Below are 26605 nucleotides of genomic sequence, written 5' to 3' on the forward strand. Positions count from 1 at the left end.
CATCTAATAGGTGTATATAGTATAAAATCAGTTCTTGAGATGTGACATTGACTGCTTATGTAAAATTTCTTGTTGGGTCTTTTAACTTGGTCATTGGGGGATTTTATTTTATATTTTTTTCTTTTACTACCATCTAATAGGTGTATATAGTATAAAATCAGTTCTTGAGATGTGACATTGACTGCTTATGTAAAATTTGGTTAAATTACATTGAAAACTAATTGAAATGATACGATTGAAATGAATAAATTAGAAATTATAATATTGAATTACATTTTAGATAAAATTAGAGAGTTTAATTCATAATTTGCCTCAAAATTTAAGAAATTACTATAAACAAAAAGGAAAAAAGGGTACAAGAATAAGAGCACTGTCCACAGTACTGTTTTTATAGATATATATATATTATATATATATATATTTTTTTTTTTTAATTTGAGCAAATTTTTTAAAAAGATGTACTTAACTAAGTAAACTTTAAATTTAAAACCATGGTGGAGACAACAAGCTCTAGAAATAGTTTTTGATATGCTTAACAACAAATCTGTTTCACAGCCTAACACCAGTTAGGTGAGATTTTATTATTATTTATTTATATCTTATCTTACTTAGCAAGATACAGATTTATACTTAAATACCTACTCATCTCTTTACCATCGATCTAAACCTATGTTTAGTGCTCTGCTAATAAATAAAAGTAATAAGAGCCAAAGGGATAGCTAGGTAGGACTAGGAGCATTGAGGAGTTAATTAAGATTTGCTACCACTATCCAACCTAGATGAAAATTATATTGGCCGAATAAAGAGTACCAATGGCAATACCTTTAATATATATATAATATATATAATATGAGGGTTAGGTTTCTCTTAACTTTAGTATAAAGCATAGGTTAAAGTCTAAAGGTTTAGTCTTTTTACAAGGAAAAAGCATTATTCTAATCTTTACTTCTGTATGCTCCCTATCTTTCTTCTTATGTGGTCTACTATTTAGAAGACAAACAGCACCAAAACTTGTTTTAGAAAGTTGAGACCCAAAGAGATGCATTGCCAGTGGACGGTGGGCCTGCCAAAAAAGATGAAAATTTTTCAAGAGCAAGAAAACATATTCATTATTAATTATTCATAAATTTATACTTATCATTACAAATCCTCTTCATAGGGACCACATCTAAACATTTTGTTTGGTAGAGATGGTCTAATCAATTGAATGTTTAGGAAAGAAAGGAAGAATAATAAAGAGAGAAAAAAAAAAAAGAAAAAAAAAAAAGAAAGAGAAATAGTCAATGCCTGCTTGCTAGGCTTTGTTTTCACTTTGGTTTACAAAATACAAAATTAAAAATAAAAAGTAAAAACTTTGCTCTCATAAATACTTGCAATTTTTAGAGTTTGACTCCATAATTCGTTGCACTACTTTTCTTCTTCTTCTTCTTTTTTTTTTTTTTTTTTTTTTTTTTTTTTTTTTGAGAGTTTTAACTTCACTCTTAATGATAACTCTTTATCATCAGATTAAGATATAGTCGGTTTTTGTTATAAGTGGAAATTGAACCTCAGATGTCTTATTTAACCATCAGAAATTTTATCAGTTGAGTTAACTGGAATCCACTTCTTGTACTACTTGTTAATGAAAGGGTCGAATTTTTTTTTAAAGGTGTGTTTGTTTGGAGGTAAACAGGGTGGATGGAAAACTTTGGAGAGAAATGGGAAGGAAACCTTTTTTGGAGTGTGTTTGGTTGAGTGGGGAGGAAGAAAATAAATGGAAGGCCAGGTGTTCTCTCTGGGCCTACCAAATGTTTTCTTCCTAAAATAGAGAGAAAACTAAGTGGAAATGAATTTTTCTTGAATTTAATTGACAAAAATGCCCATATGCACATGGGCTTCTTCAAGTTGCTTTATTTTATTTTTTTCTTCTCCCCTAGGCAGTAACATTGCCCTTTGCCCCCCCCCCTTTTTCTATTCTTTTTTTTTTCCTTTTTATTTTCTAGGGCCTAGGCGTGATAGTTGTTGTTGTTGTTGTTGTTTTATTCTTTTAATTTTTTTTTATTTAACTAGACGTGTTTTTTTTTTTTACATGATTTTTATTTATTTTTAATAAATTTGGTGATTGCTCCTTTTTGTGGTTATTTTTCACTTTTTTATTTTAATTAGGCATCATTTTTTAACAAAGGTATGTGAGTAAATTTTTTAAATTCATTCCACTCCACTTTTCTACTCCAACCAAACAAAAAGCAGAGAAAATAAAATCTTTTCTATCTCCTACTTTTCCACCCTCCCACTATTTTCTATCCTCCTACTTTTTCACCCTCCAAGCAAACAGACCATAAGAGAGAAAGAAAGCCATTTAAACACCAAGCCAACTCTAATACTATTGTTTCTTTTATTATGGATGATTGCAGACACTTGGTTACCCAGATTCCCCAAATGAGCATTAGACATGTCTTAGGGAAGCTAACAGGAGTGCAACCGGCTAGCCAACTTAGGTCTTAATTTAGATTATGATTTTATGTTGTTTTCCAGTCTGCCTATGGACTAAATTTCTTGTTTGGAGGCAAATTGCCGTGGATTGTTTTGTAACAGGCCTTGCTTTGAACCTGTATTTGCTTTTTAGTTTCCCCTTTTTACCAAAAAAATATATATATATATATATATATAATAAAAAAAAGAAGTTATTTCAAGATTAAATCTTAGTTGCTGAAAAAAAGAACTGGTGAGTGGTGACTAATATTCCTTGCACTGTTTGAATGCCACATTGAAGTAAAAATGAACACTTTATCTTTATATAGATGCTTTCATATGCCATGTCAAAACATTCGTAAATAAAAATTCGTGGTCCAAATTTGTATTATTGTACATTTTCGTTACATCATGTAACCTGTGGATTCTATNGGTGTTCTCTCTGAGCCTACCAAAATGTTTTCTTCCTAAAATAGAGAGAAAACTAAGTGGAAATGAATTTTTCTTAATTGACAAAAATGCCCATATGCACATGGGCTTCTTCAAGTTGCTTTATTTTATTTTTTTCTTCTCCCTAGGCAGTAACATTGCCCTTTGCCCCCCCCCCCCTTTTTCTATTCTTTTTTTTTCCTTTTTATTTTCTAGGGCCGGCGTGATAGTTGTTTGTGTTGTTGTTTTATTCTTTTAATTTTTTTTTATTTAACTAGACGTGTTTTTTTTTTACATGATTTTTATTTATTTTTAATAAATTTGGGTGATTGCTCCTTTTTGTGGTTATTTTTCACTTTTTTATTTTAATTAGGCATCATTTTTTAACAAAGGTATGTGAGTAAATTTTTTAAATTCATCTACTTCCACTTTTCTACTCCTAACCAAACAAAAAGCAGAGAAAATAAAATCTTTTCTATCTCCTACTTTTCCACCCTCCCACTATTTTCTATCCTCTACTTTTTCACCCTCCAAGCAAACAGACCATAAGAGAGAAAGAAAGCCATTTAAACACCAAGCCAACTCTAATACTATTGTTTCTTTTATTATGGATGATTGCAGACACTTGGTTACCCAGATTCCCCAAATGAGCATTAGACATGTCTTTAGGGAAGCTAACAGGAGTGCAACCGGCTAGCCAACTTAGGTCTTAATTTAGATTATGATTTTATGTTGTTTTCCAGTCTGCCTATGGACTAAATTTCTTGTTTGGAGGCAAATTGCCGTGGATTGTTTTGTAACAGGCCTTGCTTTGAACCTGTATTTGCTTTTTAGTTTCCCCTTTTTACCAAAAAAATATATATATATATATATATATAATAAAAAAGAAGTTATTTCAAGATTAAATCTTAGTTGCTGAAAAAAAGAACTGGTGAGTGGTGACTAATATTCCTTGCACTGTTTGAATGCCACATTGAAGTAAAAATGAACACTTTATCTTTATATAGATGCTTTCATATGCCATGTCAAAACATTCGTAAAATAAAATTCGTGGTCCAAATTTGTATTATTGTACATTTTCGTTACATCATGTAACCTGTGGATTCTATGCATTTTTATTTTACTCTTGGATATAAAATCATTCGTGGTCCAATTCTTTAAACCGACCACCAGCTACATGCATTGAATTGGAATATGTTACCCATTGAGAATAAAAAAAAGTGCACAAGATTGGAGGATATCGCAGTACTAAGTTAGCTACATGACTCTTCTATGTTCTCCCTGAAATGCCATTGTTTCCCTCTTAATATTGCTTAGACAACAAAACTCGCAGAGCAATATTGCTTCCTTTTGTAATTGGTAGACAACAAAACTCTACTGTTAATCACTTAATTAAAAAACTTTTGAACCCAGCTATTCTTTAAAGAAAAAAAGAAAAAAAAAAATATATATATATATATATATATCTTGTAGTTTTTTATACCATAGAAGCAAAGGGGATTGATTAAATTGTTACTAACAGAAACATTAATAATGCAACCTCGAGATAATAGGGCGTGGATTAAAGAATCAGTTGTGCTCTCATGAGTGATATTAGATAATGGTAATAGTACAAATTGATAAATACAAATTGACACAAAGATTAACTAATTTGGCACATCTGATCTCGTAATAAGAATTATAAATAGATTTTGGGTGAATTTTGTGTCTAATGTTTTTTTGCACTGAGCATGATATGATTCGAACATGTGTTCAGTTTTAAATACGTGCCCGCATCTTAGTGCGTCTAGTGCAAAAAAACACTGAACACATGTCTACATCATATTGAAGACAGTGAACACAAGATATATCGATAGTTTTTTATTGTAGCTATGCCTACTTAAAATTTGACATATTTCAAATTCAATCCCATATGTTATGATGACGTAGCTTTAGTAAGGACAATATTAGGAAGGACTAACATAAGGTTCAATGTTCTTTTTTAGAGTAATTGTGCATTACAATAGCAACTTTAATATAAGAACAACCGGACGAGAAATTATATTTTGTTAATTGTATTGCTATAAAGTTAAAAAACTATTTTCTTCCAAAAAAAAAAAAAAAAGTTAAACAACTCGAATATATTTTCCATGATGCAAGTATGCAACACTTCAATACTCAGGCCAGTACATGAAATTTTGTTGCAAGATACTGGCAATGTGATAATGCTGCCCTTATATATAAGTTTATAGAAAATTTTGTTCAGGAATTTATTTAAACATATTATAATTATTAGCGTATAAAACAAGTGGAATTTTTCAATATAAATAATAAGATTTGTCATCTTTTTGAGGGCATATCGACTGAGAAAGCATAAAACGAGTAGATCTACAAACCTTTTCCTTTTTAAAACGAAAAAAAATCTACAAACCGGTTTTCTTGCTTGATTTCTTCTCAATTCTTTGTCTCTTAAATCATGGACAAAAGAATACCAACATTGAAAAGGGGTTAAAGGAAAAGATATCATAAAATCTTACCATTAATATAGCTTTAATGCCCAAGATTTTTTATTTTTATTTTTGAGAAACAGCTTTAATGCACAAGATATCATTGACATTTTGTCGTAAAACAGACAACAAAAATGAGATTTCAAGTCTTGATTGGCTTAAAATTTAATTTTTAATTCACATAATATTAACATGTCATAAAGGTATAAAACAAAACAAAAAGTGAGTAGACGCCATAAAGAGTTACTTGCTTTCGCAATTGTGACTTTCATTAATTTATATATATTTTTTCTTTTTCTTTTTCTCTTTTTAATTATTAAAAAATGTGAAGACTAGAACTTAGAGTAAAAATGTAATTAGACTATCTATTTAATTTATCTTTTTAAGTCCTCACTCATGTGCTAAAGAATGGCATAAAGTTTTTCCCTTTTCTTTTTCTTCTTTTTTTTTTTTTATTTTTATTTTTTATTTTTTAAGTTAAGAAGATTGCAATAAGTCTTATTAATTTGGAGAAATTTCCCTTCCTCGTATGGGTTGGGTTTAGTTTGAATTGCTAACTTATAAGTTAAAATTTTGAACTTTATTTACATGAGGATCTAATTTTATTTTCTTTAATATTAAGTCTACTGCACTTAGATTGTAATTAAATTATTTTTTTGAAAAAATTTCTTTTCATAAGGTGAGTACAACTCTTTAAAACTATAGATTCACAAATTAATGTCAACGTAAAAATGTAATTAAGTTTTAAATTTTTTATTAGTTTAAAAAAATTGGTGAATAAAATGAATTTTTAATTATTTTTATAATAAATGGAGTTTTAACAAAAACTTAATTGAAATATATTTTAAGTTTCTTTAAACATCTATTTTAATTTATCAAACAACTTTACTTGATATATACGTATGTTTTTTTTTTTTTTTTTTCAAATAAGTGAACAGTTTAAAAAGAAACCAAAAGAAAAAACCTGCCATGTATGAGAGATGCTACCTGTTGTCGTAAAATTTTGCCAAAAAAAGAAAATATATATATATCGCGAGAAGTGAAAGGAGATGAATTAAAATAGTAAAAATCTGTAAGGTAGGATCCGAAAGCTAAGGTAAGGTGAAAAGTTTGTCGCTGCAAAGGACAAACCGACAAGAAGGGAAGTAAGTCACGTGGTTTGAGCCTTTGATATAACGACACCTAGCCCGACAAGGTACGCGGCTGACCGGGGAACCTTTAGCTCCCACCATTTCCTTCTTTTGTTTAGTTTTGTTTTATGATTATCATTTATCACTACGATTTTAGTCCGAGACAGCTCGCTACTTTTCATCACAACCCAACCCAACCCTATTCTTTCTCTTTCCTCCACGCCCCCTCCTCTCCTTTTTCTTCCATCTACTCATTTTACTCCTATTTCACAATAATAATGCAAAATTTTCCTTCCGTCGGCGAGTTTTGAGTGAGAAAAAAAAAAAAACAAAAATTAGGGGTTGATGTGGGTCTATAATTTCATCATTCACAATTTATTATATGAGTGAGTTGTAATAAAAAATGTATCATTTTATTTGTTGTAGTTCTCGCATTGTTGTTTTCATAATTTTTCATAACAGTTACTTTTAACAAGTTTTTATTGGATCTCATATCTTCTAATATTGACATAATTTTTCTGAATAATATTATATTCATAATATAGTTTCATGACAATTAACATAATAGTTTTACCCACTAATAACAATTTATTACTTTGAATTTATTGTAAAAATTATAAATGTAGAATTACTCAATTTCTTTTTACCCAGTGGCGGACCATCACAAGGATTGGAAGGGGCTCCCCCCCCCCATTTGAAAAAAATTAAAGATTTTTTTTTTATAGAATTATCCTAAATAATTTGAAATTTTTAAAAGAATCTTATCATTTTGGCCCCCCATACCTGATAATACATACATACATATACATATACATATACATATATATATATATATATTAAAGAAATCTAAAAATAAACATGACTTTCATTTAAATAGAAGAATAATGTTAGAGATACAAACTATTTTACAAAAATATTACAAACTGTTGATGTAGGGAGCCCAAACCCAAGACATGTGGATGTTGGCCCAATAAGTCCAGTACAATAAATTTGTAGAGAGTGAGTTAAAGAACTAGACCCTAATAATTTAACAACGGTTAGTATGAGTTTAAAATGTGATTAAGCAAGAACAAGGCACAAAGGATTGAACAAATTCCTTGACCGAGGAGGCACCTCTTGTATAAATCAATAGAATGATTACAAATGCAACTTTGATTGCTACAGTATCCTCTCTCTATTTTTTGATCCCCTTCTTATGGAGAGTCTCTCACATTATATAACTCATTTTCGGATTATCTTGATCCTACACTTGTTGATCATCTAAACACTTCTTAGTATTTTTCCCATCAGTCACCCTCTTTGGCTTTCTGTGAGTCGTGGTGGTCAAGACTGCACTGTTCAGGGTCTTCTTCACATAAATGTGGCCAGAAAAGTAGCTGCAGTGCATTTAATGTGGTGGCAGCAACTTTTCCTTAAATATTTATGAGTTCCCATCACTCCTATAATGTGTGATGCACATCCTTGTCGATGGAGCCTCCTAGAAAGTTACCTTGATCGTTTAGAATACAGATTTGAGTTGTATTCATTATGTCTGAGGAGAAGTTCCTCCTTGGACCACCATCCATTCGTTTCTTACTTATGAGACTTTAAAAATTGGAACTCTTACAATTACTTCCCCCTCCTCAGACGTTCTCTCGTTCTCGGATAAGGCCTAAGGCCCAATTTATAATTTTGGGCTCTAATCCCTATAGTTGATATGATGAGTCGTTATTGGTAAATGAAAATATGATATTAATGATGGGCCTAGATGAAAATTAATAAAAAGTTGGTCATATCAACATTTTGTAAAAATATTATAAAATAGAATATAATCCAAAATCTTTTTTTCTTTCTTTTCAATTCTTTCCTTTTCCCACTGCTATTGTAGTTTTATGTTTACAATATAAAAGTAAAAATTTTGTGTAACTAAACTAGACAAGAAAGAGTGAAAGACAAGTTTGAAGCTTCTGTAGCCTCTTCACCCATGTACACTCCAGTATGTGTTACTTTACTTTTCATCTGCTTTCTTTTGATTTCTTTACTTTACTTTTTATTTACTTTCTTTTTATATTCTTTATAATACATTATTTGTTATTATATAATCAATATATTATATATTGTACGGTATTATAATTTATAAATGTACTCGATTAGTTTGATTAAAATATACTGTATATACTACTATATTACCATGTATTTAGCACTTCAAAAAAAAAAATTAACATATATTTAGTTGTTGTTTATAACACATATTAAGTTATGAAATATTGTACATTACTATTTTAGATTTTATACACACAAAAATTTTATAGATGGCCCCTCCAAAGATAAATTCTTGGCTCCGCCACTGTTTTTACCTATTAATAACAACTTGTCATCTCGATAATGTGAACTTTTTGTGTTTCTACTTATTGTCTTGATCATTCTAAATAAACAACTAAATAATTTCACACTTCTTAATGTTTTGTGATTGATGCACAATCAAAATTATATGAGAGACAATTCCATGTGAAAATAATATTTGCATTAATCCCAAAATTTCAGTTTAATATATTGTGAAAAGAAGTATAATATTTGGTGTCTCTAATATTAATATTTTTCTTGTCAATAAAAATGGTTAGAGATGGTTTATATATAAATTTTCAAACTTTAAACTATTTTTTGGCTAAAAAAAAACTAATTGAAATACACACAGATGCTAAGAATTGGCATCAAAGACTAATTTATTTTCATTGCATTATTTTATAAAAAAATTCTATAAAAGTACGGTTATTTGCCCAAAAAATATGGCTTAAAAGTGAAAGAAAAATGAAATTTTAAACTAAAAAAAAATACCCTAAAGTACAAACCATCTGATTTGTCGTTTTAAGACAATCAATCCTCCTCCCAAAAAAAGAAAAAAAAGTAGGGTAATAGGTGTGCTATACTACTATTGATATCAATTGAGAGATGATTATAGTTTCGTAAAACTGGTCTATTTTTTGTGAGCAAGTAGTTGGGGATTTTGTCAGTATACTAAACACAATAAGAGAACTTGTTTAGGCAATGAAAAATAACATGAAATGAAAGTATATTTGGTAAACAAAAGCATGTGTCTTGCTTGAAGTAATTAACTAAAGCAAGAGTGAAACCAAATATCCTTTTGTTTGATACTTACTATTACATCATGACGAATTTCATTACATCTAGATTTATATCATAGTTGTCAAATCATGAATCGTATTGTAATCGATTTCTTATTTTTCTGTATCTGTGTCGTATCGAATCATGTATCGTAAGATACACAAACACCTAATAAAATTATAAAATAATTATAGATATACATATATAAATGTATATTCATTATAATTCAAAATATATTCAACTAATGACCAATTTAATCATTACTTATGTAATAAAATTTAACAAAGCTGACTAAATAAATCAAATCAAATTAACTTATGTTTTAACATACACATTCAAATTGATTAAACTCAGAAGTAATACATGATATGTGAACCAAAATAATAATATCTTTTCATCGTCTTAGCTAATCAACTCCATTAAGTCAATGTTATCATCATGTTACATCTTGAAAATTATTTTTTCATAGATATTTTCTTTATTATTATCAACATTTACTTTTTTTTTTATTCTAATAATTTTTTCTTGGCATTCTAGCTTTTTAGACTTAAAATAATAATAACAAAAAAAAAAAATTATATTTTCATTTAATACATTATTAATAGCATAGAAAATAAATTTGTATATATGAAAGTGAGTGTTATGAGTACAGTCTAATTTTGTAGGAGAAAGAGAGGGAGGAAAAAAACTCATGTACTTGTTATTTTATTATACTCAATTAAGTTTCCAATAATTTTATGTTAACAAAGTCTAACAACTTGTTTAAATAAAATAAAACCACAAATTTTAAAAAAAAACTCATTTTAAACCATATGTCTATGTATCCACGATACGTACGATTCACCGATACGATACGATTATAGATACACACTTATATATCAATGATTCATGAGTACTTACGATACGTCTTTATGATACAAAATTTTTTATATACATATGATACATATCGTACAATACGTATTGCGTATCGTACTATACTAATAACTATGATTTTATATACTCTCTTTATCTCCAAATTTCTCTCATGCGAATTAGTGGTCCAATTTAAACCCAATTAAAAAAAAATTATCCATCTCTGCTGTTAATAAAAAGTTACAACTTTTTAGAAGTATGTTTTAGATATAGCTCATAAATATTTACAATATATATATATATATATATTTAATTGCAATTCCCAGAAAATGATTTGAGGTGGGAGATCTTGGTTGTGGGGATTGGATCCGAAAGCAAAACAAGACTTATTAGTAGCAAATATGGGGTCCATCATGCATTGCTTGCTGCCTACCTAGTGCCTAGCTACTGTCTCTATTCTAATGAGATAGTACGGAAGTGCCTGCAATTAATGGAGCCACAAAAGGTTGGGACTAGGGTGGGAGGAGGATATTCATATATACATGTATATTCAGTCACATTCTTCTATGACTACTATAATTAGATTACATTTTCGAACAAAAGGTCGATATGTTTTTGCCTCGTACGGTTGTTATGATTTTGTGTCTCCCCACGCCTCTCTCTTTAGCTGCCGCGCGGCGCCTTCCTCGCTATTTCTCTTCTTTACTTTTTTTTCCCACCGCTCTTTTATACGTGCGTTTATAGATTTAGGGTTTCTAGTTTTTCGTTGCAAGTGTTTTTTTTTTTTTTTTTTTGAGAGAGCGTTTTAATGATGTCTCTTTATAATAATTTTTTAGTGTAGGATGGAAAAAAGTTTCTTATATTATATGATAATTAAAAAGTATTTGATTCTCTAAATAAATAAATAAAGTATACATAATTTTAATTATATGATCTATTTAAATAATATAGATAGATAGTCTTATAATACGTCACGTAATAAGTTTTAAAACTTTTTTTTTGGGAAGAGAAGAAGCTTTAAATCCTATTACCTCAAGAAAAAAAAAACTTTAAACTTAAAAGTTCAAAATAAACTAAAAAATATGTTATAATAATAAAAAAAGAAAAACCTAATTCAAGCTCACACAATACGACCCTTTCAACAAGTTAAGCTCAGCTCATTTGTCTGTTACAATGAATGGTGTTCTTCCCATGAAAGTTGTGCAAAGGAAATTTTTTATGTTGTGTAAAAGGAAAACTATTAGTGCACACTAGCTAATAACATGTACACACTCTCTATACATTATGTGTAAAACATGGATAATGTGTATGGAGTTTGAGAATTTTTTATATGAATCAATATAATGGTCCTTTGTAAAAAAGAATTGGATTGGATAACATAAAATATCCCTGGAAATGGAATTAATTTATGCTTAATATTTGGGCAGACATATATCATGATTAGTTATATATTATTACGTAGTACGTGATGTGGATCATGGGCAAGCTGTACTAATAATTGACAAAGGGGAAATGTGTCCATAATCCGCATCCTATTACACTCGTCGGTATTGTTTTGCTCATCTTCCCATGGACCCCTCCTGCCTTAATTAGATGCTGTAGTTAATTTTAAAACTTTACTTATATTAGCTAGAGATTGTAGTTGCATGGTCAAGTGGACTTCTTTAGCTAAACCCAATCAAATAATTAGATCATATTCCTGCTCTATCCACCAATGGTATATGATGGAAGTTCATCCAAAAATGGTATATGATGGAAGTGCTAAGGGTTACTATCCCTTGATTTGTTACTTTAAATATTTTAAGGGATATGCATTAGGTATTAGGTAGATGATACTAGGATTTTTGAGTTGTTAAATATTAGCATTGATATACAATGTTGAATATGCTAGAATAGATGCAGAAGTAGAGATATAAAGTATAGAGCACAAGAACATTATGTAGTTCAGCCTAATAACTTACGTTCACAGAGGAAACTCTTAAGGGCTACATATATTAATATATGAGAGTGTAATACAAATTCTATATTACAGTAAATCATAATAGGAGTATATATAGTAGGCTAAACCCTAGACTAACCAGGGATAGAGCTAACAAGAAGTAGAACACGTCCATCTCAAAAAATGCACTTGAATATTAGAGAAAATCATGAATCCACAAAGCAAAGGGAAGAGAAGAAGCTTTCTAAAAAGTTAATTAATGAATCAACTTGATGTCCAGTGGGCTTTAGTTCGTAGTATATCACAATATCACTTCTTAATTAGATTCCAATTAATGGAGAACGGAAAGTGTATTAGGTTAGATATCATTCTAACTAAATACTGGAAGGAGATGTTCTATTCACAGGAGGAGCTAGCAGTGGAAGGAAACCTCGTCACCTTGCAATCCTGGATGCTGTGGGTGAAGCAATTTTCAAGACTATGGAGTTGGGCTACAACNACAAAAAAAAAAAAAAAAAAAAAAAAAAAAAACCAAAACCAAAACCAAAAACAAAAAACGGACAGTGGAAAAATAGTCATAAAAAAACTTTAGTCTTTTAATCAAGAGTACATAACCAACTTAATATTTAACAGCAAATAGCAATTTTGATTTGAAGGTATAATGATAAAATTTCAATCTATATCATTTGTTTCATAATAATTGCTTTTTATTATAAGCCAAGATATTAATTAGTTTTTGCGGTGTAGACTAGTTTGAGCATTAGATCTTTTGTTTGAAAAATAAGAAACTTTACTAATTAAACTAAGCAAAACACACGATGAAGATAGTCCTTTGGCATGAGCTATATGTGGTAACAAGGTTAGCTCGGTTTGAAATTCATGATTAACACAGTTCAATTTAGCTAAAGAGAAGGGGGGACTAATAAAATATTAGTAGAAAATTTGTTATTGTTGTAGTTTTACATTTTCTGTACTTAATTTTTGTTTGTAGAATGGTGACAAGAAGTAGAACACGTCCATCTCAAAAAATGCACTTGAATATTAGAGAAAATCATGAATCCACAAAGCAAAGGGAAGAGAAGAAGCTTTCTAAAAAGTTAATTAATGAATCAACTTGATGTCCAGTGGGCTTTAGTTCGTAGTATATCACAATATCACTTCTTAATTAGATTCCAATTAATGGAGAACGGAAAGTGTATTAGGTTAGATATCATTCTAACTAAATACTGGAAGGAGATGTTCTATTCACAGGAGGAGCTAGCAGTGGAAGGAAACCTCGTCACCTTGCAATCCTGGATGCTGTGGGTGAAGCAATTTTCAAGACTATGGAGTTGGGCTACAACGGAATACTGATTCTCAGTAATAGCAAGGGTCTTGTGCAAGTGTGCAATCGAGAAAGAAATCCATCCTGGCTAGAGCGGACCCTTCTTTCAGACTTAAATCAATTTATGCAACAGGGGTTGGCTACACACTAACTTTTTGTGCCCAAGGAAGTTATCTCACATGTAATAGATTTAGCTTTTATTACTACTTGCTTCCCTGTTCACCACTGCAGGCTAAATCCGAATTTTGTATAAGGCAGGTGGTTTGTTTTTGTACTATCTCCTTTTTTAATCAATGCATGTTTATCTGGTAAAAAAAAAAAAACCCTTATATTTCTAAGTGGCTCCCTAAATCTACAAGAAAGAATTTTGGAGATGAAAAGAAAACTACTAAAATTTTATTAATATAGACTTCTATTTTATAGATTACAAGTCTACTTAAATGCTCAAAGAAACTTATCTTTTTTAGAGGATAAATATTCTTGAACGAATCCTAATTGATACTAAACCATATAATAGAACTCTAATTAAACTATGAAAGCCTTAAAAAATCTAAACTCAATGAAATAAAACCCTAACTTGATGCAGCTAGCTAGTTATGATTTTTCAGAAATCTCTTTAATATTTATTGAAGTCTGGTAAGTTTATTATTTAGTCTTTTATGTTGTACTTTGTGTAGAATTTAAGTCAATCACATAAGTCTTAATTTGAATCAATAGTCTTTTATGACCTTTTGATGGCATGATGTTGGAATGAGGGAAAACAATTATTATGTAAGTTGTCACTATAGAATATAGTGCTATTTTTATGTCAATTATGGGCTAATGTAAGATATCTTTTACCCATTAGTATATCCATTTTAGAGAATCATTCTCTACAACCCTATTTTGGGTTTGTTTCTTCATCTCCTCTTTTTATTCTCTTGTTTTTCTTTGCTTTAAATTAGTTCCAACAACCATTGGTTACCATGGACTACATCCTTTAGTATTAGAGCTAGTGAGATTAATGGCCCTGTTTGGATGGAGGGGGGAAGGAAGGAGAGTGGAGGAGAGTAGAGTAGAGTTGGCTAAAAATAAGCTAATTTTGTGTTAAATCTACTCTACTCCCCCTTCCTCTCCCTCAATCCAGACGAACCATAAGTATAATTTCTGTGGATATGGCTAGTTGTGGACGTGGTAATTAAGCAGCCTTTAGGTCATCTAGTTGATCCCAATCTTGGTGCCTTAAGATGGGTTTATGTAACATTTCTTCTTATTATATTGCATCAATCAATATAGGATTGTAGACAAAATTAAATTCCCTATACTTAGAAAAATTAATCCTTCAATGCATGCATTGTCAATGGAGATTATGTGACTTAATGATTTTGGGCTAAACATCATATTTAACTTCAAGTATATCTTTAACAGTGTTTCCAACAAAATTTATGTTATTATTTGTATATTTACCATTCTCCTCAACCAACTCAATCTTCTTCCCTTCGAATTCTTCATCAATTTCTTGAAAAGTATTTGTTGATTCCACACATTAAGTATGATATATGACACTTATCTATGTTGATCACAAATACCACAACATAACAAAATTGCGAAGAGCCACTGACAGACAAGGGAATGTCTATCGATATCAAGACCACATCTTTTTATATATTCTCAATTAGCCAAAACAAAAGCAAGAACTTCTAAGTTGAAAAATCTATGTGGAAAGGAAAGCCAAATTAAAAGCATTATCACCCAAAGGATTCTTCTATATCATGGCTATTTTGGTGAATTATGTATCCAAGGTTGCGCTTTATTTTCACATTTGTGTAACCAAAAAGTCAACAAAGTCTCTATTGCAGGAATATAATCTATTAAAGCACACTTTTGTAGATGCAGCAAATTTTTGGATAAAAGAGAATCAAAAGGAAGTCATTTTAGGCGACTACTTATAAACAAATCTTTAGACTTTGATGACTGAATTTAAAGAAAGATTTGTTAAGCAAAATTTGCATATTTCTGATTGTTGATTGTTGATTGTTGACTTCAATTAAGGTGGTGGACAAGGATTTCCTGTCCCATTGAAGCCAAATTTGTGTTGCCAGACTTTGATGAGTATCTCTCTTTTCGTGTACAGCATGGACCTCGCCTAACTCACCTTGTACACATATATATACTTTTTAAAGTTTTAGTTTTTAAACACACAACTTTGGTCTTTTGTAGTTAGTGAACTAAAAAAAAAAAATTGCGTTGTGCTACTCGTGGTGAGAGAGAGCTCTTTTGGATATTTGGGGTTGGGTTATGTGAGATATTATTGTCTTTTTTTCATGCTTGAATTCTTCTATTTTTCTTATTGTGAAACTTTCTCTTTAATGCCGCTCATAAACCTTAAGGCCAAACCACATAATCTTATTATTCCATATGTGAATGTTTATTCTATTTTTCACATAAACTTGCTAATAATTAACTGTACTTGCAAAAAATAGATATCAAAGTTTCTTCTATTTTTCTAAGTCACCCCTAACCTGTACATTAGAGAATAGAGATTCCAAGGCTGAGACTGGGCAGTAATCCAAGGGTTAAAGTTTCATATTCTACCTTATCATTTGTGCACGAAAAGATGAGCTTGAAAGCGGTAGAAATCTTCTTCCCTTTTCAACTAATTAAAAAGATGGCAGTGCCACCTTCGGGTTGCGATGATGAGCTATTAAAAATCAGAACTCAAGTCCCTTCTTTACATATCGCGATATCTTCAATGGTGGTTCCACATTATACTCAGACTGACTTAGAAAAAACCAAAATTTTACTTGCAATTTTTTATTTATTTATTTTTTATTTATATACTAAGCTAACATGTTTTGTCTACCCTAAAAAAATAATAAATAGGCTGACTTGAGAGTCATAAGAATTTGGACTCACAAAAAAAAGAAATGAAATGCTACATTCACAATATTTTTACAACAAATACTAAGTAGTAAGCTGTTATTAATTGTAATCTAAACCAACTATTAACATTACATTTTTTACCTATCAATAAAAGCTTGTTATTTATGATTTATTGTGAAATTGTAATCTATATATATAATAATAGGTGAAGCAGAGAGAGTGTGAAATTGAATTCCAAATTAGAACTCTAATTGTGTGCCACGTATAATTCCTAATTAGAGTTTTAATTTTGTGCCATGTGTCTAGAATCTGAAATTGAAGTTGAATTTTGCATCATATGGCTAAATGTATGTGGACTCATTCTCATTAAAACCACTTCTATGTACCGGTCAAGTGAGTTACTGTGCTAATTAAGTTTTTTCTTGATTTTGCAGTCAAACGTGAAAACCAAAGAGATTAATATCGGTGATAAGAACTTGGTTTGGGTACAATGCATGATTTCCAAAAAGATAAATGTATGTGGACTCATTCTCATTAAAACCACTTCTATGTATCGGGTCAAGTGAGTTACTGTGTTAATTAAGTTTTTTCTTGATTTTGCAGTCAAACGTGAAAATCAAAGAGATTAATATCGGTGATAAGATCTTGGTTTGGGTACATTGCATAATTTCCAAAAAGATAGCAAAGCCAGAGTTTGCATCTTTGTTATAAATTGCTTACAAAGTTTGCATCTTTACATTTGCACTAAGTTTTAGATTAAAGTGCTTTCTTCTTAGTTCTGACACTGAGTTTTGTTTACTATTCACTTACAAAGTTTGTATCTTTACATTTGTTATAAATTGCTAATATATGATTAGATGCACATTATGCCTAAAATTCACTATCCTTATATTTGGCTTTTTGTTTAGGTTTGGCACCTATAACAATGAAGTATATCAAGACCACATCTTTTTATATATTCTCAATTAGCCAAAACAAAAGCAAGAACTTCTAAGTTGAAAAATCTATGTGGAAAGGAAAGCCAAATTAAAAGCATTATCACCCAAAGGATTCTTCTATATCATGGCTATTTTGGTGAATTATGTATCCAAGGTTGCGCTTTATTTTCACATTTGTGTAACCAAAAAGTCAACAAAGTCTCTATTGCAGGAATATAATCTATTAAAGCACACTTTTGTAGATGCAGCAAATTTTTGGATAAAAGAGAATCAAAAGGAAGTCATTTTAGGCGACTACTTATAAACAAATCTTTAGACTTTGATGACTGAATTTAAAGAAAGATTTGTTAAGCAAAATTTGCATATTTCTGATTGTTGATTGTTGATTGTTGACTTGAATTAAGGTGGTGGACAAGGATTTCCTGTCCCATTGAAGCCAAATTTGTGTTGCCAGACTTTGATGAGTATCTCTCTTTTCGTGTACAGCATGGACCTCGCCTAACTCACCTTGTACACATATATATACTTTTTAAAGTTTTAGTTTTTAAACACACAACTTTGGTCTTTTGTAGTTAGTGAACTAAAAAAAAAAAAATTGCGTTGTGCTACTCGTGGTGAGAGAGAGCTCTTTTGGATATTTGGGGTTGGGTTTTGTGAGATATTATTGTTCATGCTTGAATTCTTCTATTTTTCTTATTGTGAAACTTTCTCTTTAATGCCGCTCATAAACCTTAAGGCCAAACCACATAATCTTATTATTCCATATGTGAATGTTTATTCTATTTTTCACATAAACTTGCTAATAATTAACTGTACTTGCAAAAAATAGATATCAAAGTTTCTTCTATTTTTCTAAGTCACCCCTAACCTGTACATTAGAGAATAGAGATTCCAAGGCTGAGACTGGGCAGTAATCCAAGGGTTAAAGTTTCATATTCTACCTTATCATTTGTGCACGAAAAGATGAGCTTGAAAGCGGTAGAAATCTTCTTCCCTTTTCAACTAATTAAAAAGATGGCAGTGCCACCTTCGGGTTGCGATGATGAGCTATTAAAAGTCAGAACTCAAGTCCCTTCTTTACATATCGCGATATCTTCAATGGTGGTTCCACATTATACTCAGACTGACTTAGAAAAAACCAAAATTTTACTTGCAATTTTTTATTTATTTATTTTTTATTTATATACTAAGCTAACATGTTTTGTCTACCCTAAAAAAATAATAAATAGGCTGACTTGAGAGTCATAAGAATTTGGACTCACAAAAAAAAAGAAATGAAATGCTACATTCACAATATTTTTACAACAAATACTAAGTAGTAAGCTGTTATTAATTGTAATCTAAACCAACTATTAATATTACATTTTTTACCTATCAATAAAAGCTTGTTATTTATGATTTATTGTGAAATTGTAATCTATATATATAATAATAGGTGAAGCAGAGAGAGTGTGAAATTGAATTCCAAATTAGAACTCTAATTGTGTGCCATGTATAATTCCTAATTAGAGTTTTAATTTTGTGCCATGTGTCTAGAATCTGAAATTGAAGTTGAATTTTGCATCATATGGCTAAATGTATGTGGGCTCATTCTCATTAAAACCACTTTTATGTACCGGTCAAGTGAGTTATTGTGCTAATTAAGTTTTTTCTTGATTTTGCAGTCAAACGTGAAAACCAAAGAGATTAATATCGGTGATAAGAACTTGGTTTGGGTACAATGCATGATTTCTAAAAAGATAAATGTATGTGGACTCATTCTCATTAAAACCACTTCTATGTATCGGGTCAAGTGAGTTACTGTGTTAATTAAGTTTTTTCTTGATTTTGCAGTCAAACGTGAAAATCAAAGAGATTAATATCGGTGATAAGATCTTGGTTTGGGTACATTGCATAATTTCCAAAAAGATAGCAAAGCCAGAGTTTGCATCTTTGTTGTAAGTTTGCTTACAAAGTTTGCATCTTTACATTTGCACTAAGTTTTAGATTAAAGTGCTTTCTTCTTGGTTCTGACACTGAGTTTTGTTTACTATTCACTTACAAAGTTTGTATCTTTACATTTGTTATAAATTGCTAATATATGATTAGATGCACATTGTGCCTAAAATTCACTATCCTTATATTTGGCTTTTTGTTTAGGTTTGGCACCTATAACAATGAAGCAAGCATTGTTGTGGACTGATGGATGATACTTTTTGTAGGCTGTAAAGGAACTTAGTGATCAATGGAATCTCACACGAATTGGAGAGGACTTGACTGTAGATGTCTGGATGGCAAATATGAGTCACTATGTTTTTAAAATTTTCAGTGAAGGTAAAGGTTATGAACAATGTAAATTTTCCGGAGAGAGATTTATTATTCTATATTTACGCAAGTTTGGTTGCCTTCTTGGAGTGGATCACTCTACCCTGTTTTTCTACTGGAATTTTTTATTTAGATTGTTACAATTTAATCCGAAATTTTATTTGAATTTTCCTATTGTTGTCACTATCATATATTATCATTCCAATTGTTCAATTAGAATTTGAAATTGGAGTCTAATTTTACTATACATGTGTACAATCTAATTATTTTTAATTTTGCTGTCATGTGTAGAAGCCAATGAAATGAAATTAATAACCCATTAAACACTCATGCTTTGGGAATCAGTAGTACCAATCTAAATTCATTGGACCTGCTTCATGATAATACAACTATGAAGGATGTATAAAAACACGCACAAACCCATCTCTCTATAAAAAGAGATTGGAGAGAATTCCTTTTATCAGCCATGGAACTTTAAAGGTTTTTTCTTTACACAAATGTCTATCATGTTACAAAATGACCCATCGTAAAACTACAAAATGAGTACAACTCTGAAATTCTTTTTTTTTTTTTTTTTAAAAAATTTTTTAAGCTACAAAAATTTCAATCACCAATGGAGATTGAAGATTCAAAAGTGTGAATGGATCTTTTGGATAAACATTGTCACAAAGGTTCATCTTTCTGTGTAAAATATATATACTGCTAAGTTTTGTTAATGAAATTTTCTGGTTAATAATATAAATTTAGACTTAACTGAGCCTTTTAAATATGAATAAACTCATTATTAATAATATATTCATTCTCGTGCGGTAGCACGAGGCTACATACTAGTTAAAATAACGTAACATTACTCCAAAAAAATTTTGGTCCTCAAATGTAATTCTTAACCCCCTAAACAAAAATAAAATAAAATAAAGTCCAAACAACAACAATAAAAATTAGCTCAAATAACAACAAAAAATAGTCCAAACAACAACAAATGACAAAATAGTCCATTAAAAAAAAAAATCTATTCATTTAAATTCACAATTTGTTCAACTTATTCCATAAAATATCTTTAATTTCATTTTCCTAAACGAAACCAAGAGATATTGTGGCATTCGACTCATAATCGCGGTAGGTATCATCTGTTGCTCTCTCTCTCTCTCTCTCTCTCTCTTCATTTTTTTCTTTTCTATCATCATTTTAGACTTTCTTTTACTTTATTAATATTCTCCGTTTTCATTTTATCTCTTCTCATTCTTGTTTTGCCTTTTCATTTTTTAGTAAAAGAAAATTGTAAAATTTTATGTATTTGCATTTTTTTTTCTTATGATGTTAATATATTTAAGTTTTCTTTTTATTAAATTTTGTATAATTTAAATTTCTTATATCTTGCCATTCATCAATCCGGTACCTGTAGATCTTCATTGACATACTCATATTCTCTTGAGGAAAAGAGTGCTTAGCTAGGCTCTTAATGGCATGATGAGGATACTTAATTGAGATATCTAACTCACTTAGTACTAAGATGCATTCATCCTATCTAGTATTATCGCCATCTTCTTCTGCAAGAACTTAATAGGGATAGTTTTGATTACAAGAATAAAAGAATTGAGCATATATATACCAGAAAGTAATGCCATAGCCTTTGTGTGATGTAGACTAGCACCAAACAATGTTTATTTCCCAAGAGGCTTTTGGTTTCCTGATAACCTGCTCAAGTATAGGAGTGTTTCAACACCCCCTATATCATGTGCCAAAAGTTTGCCTAGCTATTGAGTGCTCTATAGATGTTTAGATACAGCAGCATATAGGTATGTTTGCATGGGAGGGGCGTAAGTCACTTCAAGTAGAGACCCTTGAGTTTTTAACGAAAGGTGTTGCCATTTTTTATTGATGGTGACTACTGACTAGGGTTGTTTCTCATTTGGATATATAGGGAACTCTTAATAATGGTCAGTATAAAATAATGTGTCGACGGTGACATTGTTACTATTTGTCTAAAGTGAACATAAAATTTTGAAATTAAAAAAGAAATAGGTTAATCTTTTGCATGTGATCCTATCCCATTCTATCATGACATAAAATAATATATACATACACACAAAACTGTAAAATTGTCACTCAATGAGACGGGTTGCCATTGACAAAGTTAACCCCATTTGTGACATTATTACTGTTTTCCGAAAGTTACAACAAAATTCAAATTGAAAAAAGAAAACAAAAATAGTGATTAGAAGACGAAATGGTGGACTTCAAACATTATAAGACTCTGTCACGGACTAACACCAAAAAAAAAAATAAAATAAAATAAAAAAAAATAAAAAAAAATAAAATAAAAAGATCTCCTGGTTAGTGTATGTTTGGTGCGAACCTTTGACACTAGTCACACTTCCTTACATATTCCTATGCCTCTTTTGCATGTTCAGCCACCAGAAGCCTTGAGTGATGGCTCTGTGCGCCAAAGATTACCTCTAGTATGGCTGCCGCAAATCCCCTTGTGTAACTCCTCAAGGAGTAATTCTGTTGCCTCGGGGTGTATGCAGAGTAGGTATGGTCCAGAAAATGAGTGTTTATATAATTTTTGGTCCTCGGATAGCCAGAACCAGGGAGCCTTTCTCAGTACCTTGTTTGCTTCTAATTTCTCCTCAGGCAGGATATCCTCCTTCAAGAATAGTGCCACGGGGTCCATCTAGCTAGACCCTGCTCTGACTTGGTGAACATGGATCACCTCTCTCCTCACCTCTGAGGTTTGTAAAAATCCTCTACAAGGATGACCTGTGGTAAGCTCTGTGCCGAGGAGGTTGCAAGTGTGGCCAAGGAATTAGCATGTGTGTTTCCACTTCTAGGGATATGCAACAGGCTGAAAGATTCGAACCCTGATTGCAGATGTCTAACCTGGCTCAAGTACCCCTGCATTCTTTTATCTCTCGCTTCAAATTCTCCTTTTACTTGGCCAATGACTAATCTTGAGTCCGAAAACATCTTTACTACCTTTCTGCCCATTCTTTGAACCATGGTCATTCCCATCAGTAAAGCCTTATATTCAGCTTCGTTATTTGTGGCTGAGAAGTCCAGCTTCAATGACTTCTCAATAGTGATCTTTTTGGGGATACTAAAACTAGACCCACTTCGAAACCCTTCTGATTTGCCGTACCATCAACGTATACTTTCTAGGATAAGGGACCTTGTTGAGAGATCATGCCAACCGATTTTTCATTCATGTGTTGTGTTTCTGCCTCCTCTTCTAACGGGGATTCAGCAAACTTGGCTACTAGGTTCACGAGGACTTGACCCTTGACAGAGGTACAAGGCATGTATTTAACGTCAAAAGCCCCCAGCATTGTCCCCCATTTAGCAATCCTCCTTGTATAGTCAGCACTTCAGAGTAAAGCTTTGAGTGGGAGCTGAGTTAGGATAACTATCGTATGTGTCTGGAAGTAATGGGGGAGTTTACGTGTAGTATGTACTATCGCTAAAATGGCTTTCTCCAGTGGCAGATAACGGACCTCGGCCTCATGTAATGACTTGCTTACATAATAAACTGGTCTTTATATGCCGCTATCAACTCGTATCAAGACGAAGCTCACGGCATGGAGGGCCACCACAATATAAGCAAACAAGACCTCATTCGCCTCAGGACTGGACCTGATAGGTGGCCATGAGAGATAATCCTTAAGCTGTTGGAAGGCTAAAGCACACTCCTCGGTCCACTTCAATCCCTTTTACTTATTCATCAATAGGAAGAAGGGTCTGCATCTATCCGCTAATTGAGAGATAAATCAGTTTAAGGCTGTAGTAATTCCGGTCAGCTTTTGGACTTCCTTGGGATTCTGAGGTGGTTGTAAATTATTGATTGCCTTAATCTGATTAGAGTTAAATTCAATTCCATGGTGCGTAACCATGTACCCCAAAACTTCCTTGATCCGACCCCAAATTTAGAAGCATTGAGTCGCAGTTTGTGTTTCCTCGAATTTCAAAAAATTTCCTGGGGTCTCTTACGTACTCAAACACCACCTTACTCTTCACTACCATATCGTCTATATAGACCTTAATACTCTTGCCCAATTGTGGTTCAAACATTCTAGTCATCATCCTCTGATAGGTAGACCCTACGTTTTTCAAACCAAAAGACATCATTTTGTAGTGGTAGTTTTCAATGGGAGTGACAAAAACTTCTTTTCCTGATCATCCAAGACTAGTGGTATCTGGTAGTATCTCTGAAAGGTGTCTAAGAAGCTCATCCGAGAGTGGCCCATGGTTGTGTCCACTAGTTGGTCTATTCTAGGCATAGGGAAGGGATCCTTTTGGCAAGTTTTATTCAGATCTGTGAAGTCCACACACATTTACCATTTCCCACTCTTCTTCTTCACAACAACTATATTGGCCAGCCACTAGGGTAAAAAACCTCTTAATAGCCCTTGCCTTCTTGAGCTTCTTTACCTCATCTCTGACATATCAGAGTGATCCTTGGACGAGCGCGAGGTGGTTCTTCTTGGGGGTGGCAGATGGGTTAACATTTAAATGGTGGCAGATGAAGCTCGGATCCACCCCTAGGGCTTCGTAAGCGCTCCATGCAAATACATCCACGTTTCTCTTAAGAAACTCTATCAGCTCTTCCTTCTCTGAGGAAGAAGCTAAGTTCTGATCAGAAAAAACTTCTTCGGATCATCACCAACAACCGTTTCTAAGTCGTCACACCTCCCTCCTTAGCTGATCCATCGACAGGCAAATTCGAAACTTTTTAATTGCTATGACTCTTTGCAGCAGATGCTGAGGACTTAGCCTTGGGCTGATGTAAGATGGCGACTACTAGGCACTGCCTAATTGTGGATTGACTCCCAACAATCTCTTCAATTCGGTCGCCTGACAAATATTTCATCTTTTGGTGCAGGGTAGAAGAGACGGTCCCTAGTGCATGCAACCAAGGCCTGGCCACAATGGCCGTGTAGGGGGAATAAGCATCTACCATGATGATGTCCACATCCACCACCTTTAAACTAGCTTGCATGGACAACCTGATCTGGCCCTTCGGGATGACGACTTTCCCATCAAAACTTACCAGGGGTGAATCGTAGGTCTTTATGTCCTCGGGTCTCAAGTTCAGTTCCTTGTACAGGTCAAGGTACATTATCTCGGCACCACTGCCTTGGTCCACCATCACTCTCTTCACGTTATACCCCCTAATCCTGAGTGTGACCACCAAAGCGTCGTTATAGGGTTGTATGGTTCCAACCTTATCTTCATTGGAAAAGCTCAACGCCGACTGGGTACTTACTTTAGCCCTCTTTGGCTCAGCATTTGAGTCCTCGATAGTCAGCTGAGCAACAGACATTACCCTGGAAGGGTAGGACCTGGTCCTCTTTAGAGCGGCAAAGATGACATTTATCGTGCCTAAAGGAGGTCTCGAATGAGCATCTCTTCGGGGTTCTTGGTCAGTCTGGTTCCCCTGGCCACTAGAATGATGCAAGAGCTATTTCAACTTTCCTTCTCGGACCAACTAGTCTAAATGGTCTTGCAAATTTCTACAGTCTTCTGTAGCGTGCCTATGGTCCTTATGATATTGGCAATAGAGGTTCTGATTGCACCTCATAGGGTTTCCTGCCATCTTATTTGGCCATTTGAAGAATGACTCATTCTTAATCTTCTCTAGAACTTGATGCACTGGTTCTCGAAACACCGCGTTAACGACCTGAGTATTGGTAGACCCTGACTCTCAGTAAAGTCCCTCTGAGACCTGTTGTTATTGTATCGATTTGATTTGAAATCCCTTCCCTACTGAGAGATAACTTTAGTTTTACCTTTCCCCTGCTGCTGGTCTTCCTTGACTTTCTTATACTTGTCAATTCGGTCCATGAGTTAGCGTACGTTAGTGACAGGTTTTCCTGTCAAAGACTTCTTCAGACTATGCTCGGTTGGGAGGCCAACCTTGAAAGTACTGATGGCAACATCATCAAAATCACCATCTATCTCATTGTACATCTCCCAATATTTTTTCGAGTAAGTTTTCAGGGTCTCCCCTTCTCACATGGACAAGGACAGTAGAAAGTCTAAGGGCCAAGGGACTCTGCTACAAGTGACAAAATGATCGAGAGCCAAATGCTTGGGTGAGCTTCTTGAAGGAATCTATGGAGCTCGCCTTTAAGCCGTTGAACCATCTAATTGCCACTGGTCCTAGACTGGAGGGGAACACCTTGCACATCAAGGCTTCGTCCTTGGAATGGACAGCCATCCTCTGGTTGAAATGGCTTACATGCTTCACAGGATCCGTTCAACTGTTGTAAATGGTGAACGTTGGCTGATTGAATTGTTGAGGAAGCCTTGCCCTTTCAATCCTGCGCGTGAAGGGCGACCTGGAAATCTGGTTCTACGCCTTGCTCATTACGTCATTTCGTAGGTCCTTGCGAGGTGGGCTCTTATGCCTACATTTGTGATGGTGCTCCTCATCGTAGGAGAAAGACTCACTGGGTGGGGTCCTTGACCTTTGTCTATAACTGACATCTTCTCTATCATCAGAGGAAACGTCGAAGATGGAGGGGGTTCAGTTTCGCTGTGCATGGCGCAGCTTTCTCTTCAGCTGGTCTACCTCCAATTGTAAGGCTCTGGTATCTTCCTCACGAGAGAGATGGTTCTTACCTTGAGGCTGACTCTTATTGGACTGGACGGTATGCACACTCCCCTCCCGATCCCTTTTACGTTTGAGGTTGACAAAAGGATTTTCACATTGGGATCCTATGGATTCTTCCTGGTGTGGACCTGAATCTACCATGGTTGAATATTGCACTCACTATCACCCAAGTAATCTC

The 26605-nt window shown here is 32.6% G+C and overlaps 1 protein-coding gene across 1 annotated transcript; it reads right to left on the minus strand.

Annotated features, from left to right (window-relative positions):
* Positions 1-24543: 24543 nt before the first annotated feature.
* Positions 24544-25134, minus strand: LOC136067869 (uncharacterized). Its single transcript, XM_065774235.1, has one exon. It carries the CDS (start codon positions 25132-25134, stop codon positions 24544-24546), a length of 591 nt encoding a protein of 196 aa, XP_065630307.1.
* Positions 25135-26605: the final 1471 nt, after the last annotated feature.

The sequence above is a fragment of the Quercus suber genome, unplaced genomic scaffold (genome assembly GCF_002906115.3).
Source record: "Quercus suber isolate HL8 unplaced genomic scaffold, Cork oak 2.0 scaffold_89, whole genome shotgun sequence".
NCBI lineage: Eukaryota > Viridiplantae > Streptophyta > Magnoliopsida > Fagales > Fagaceae > Quercus > Quercus suber.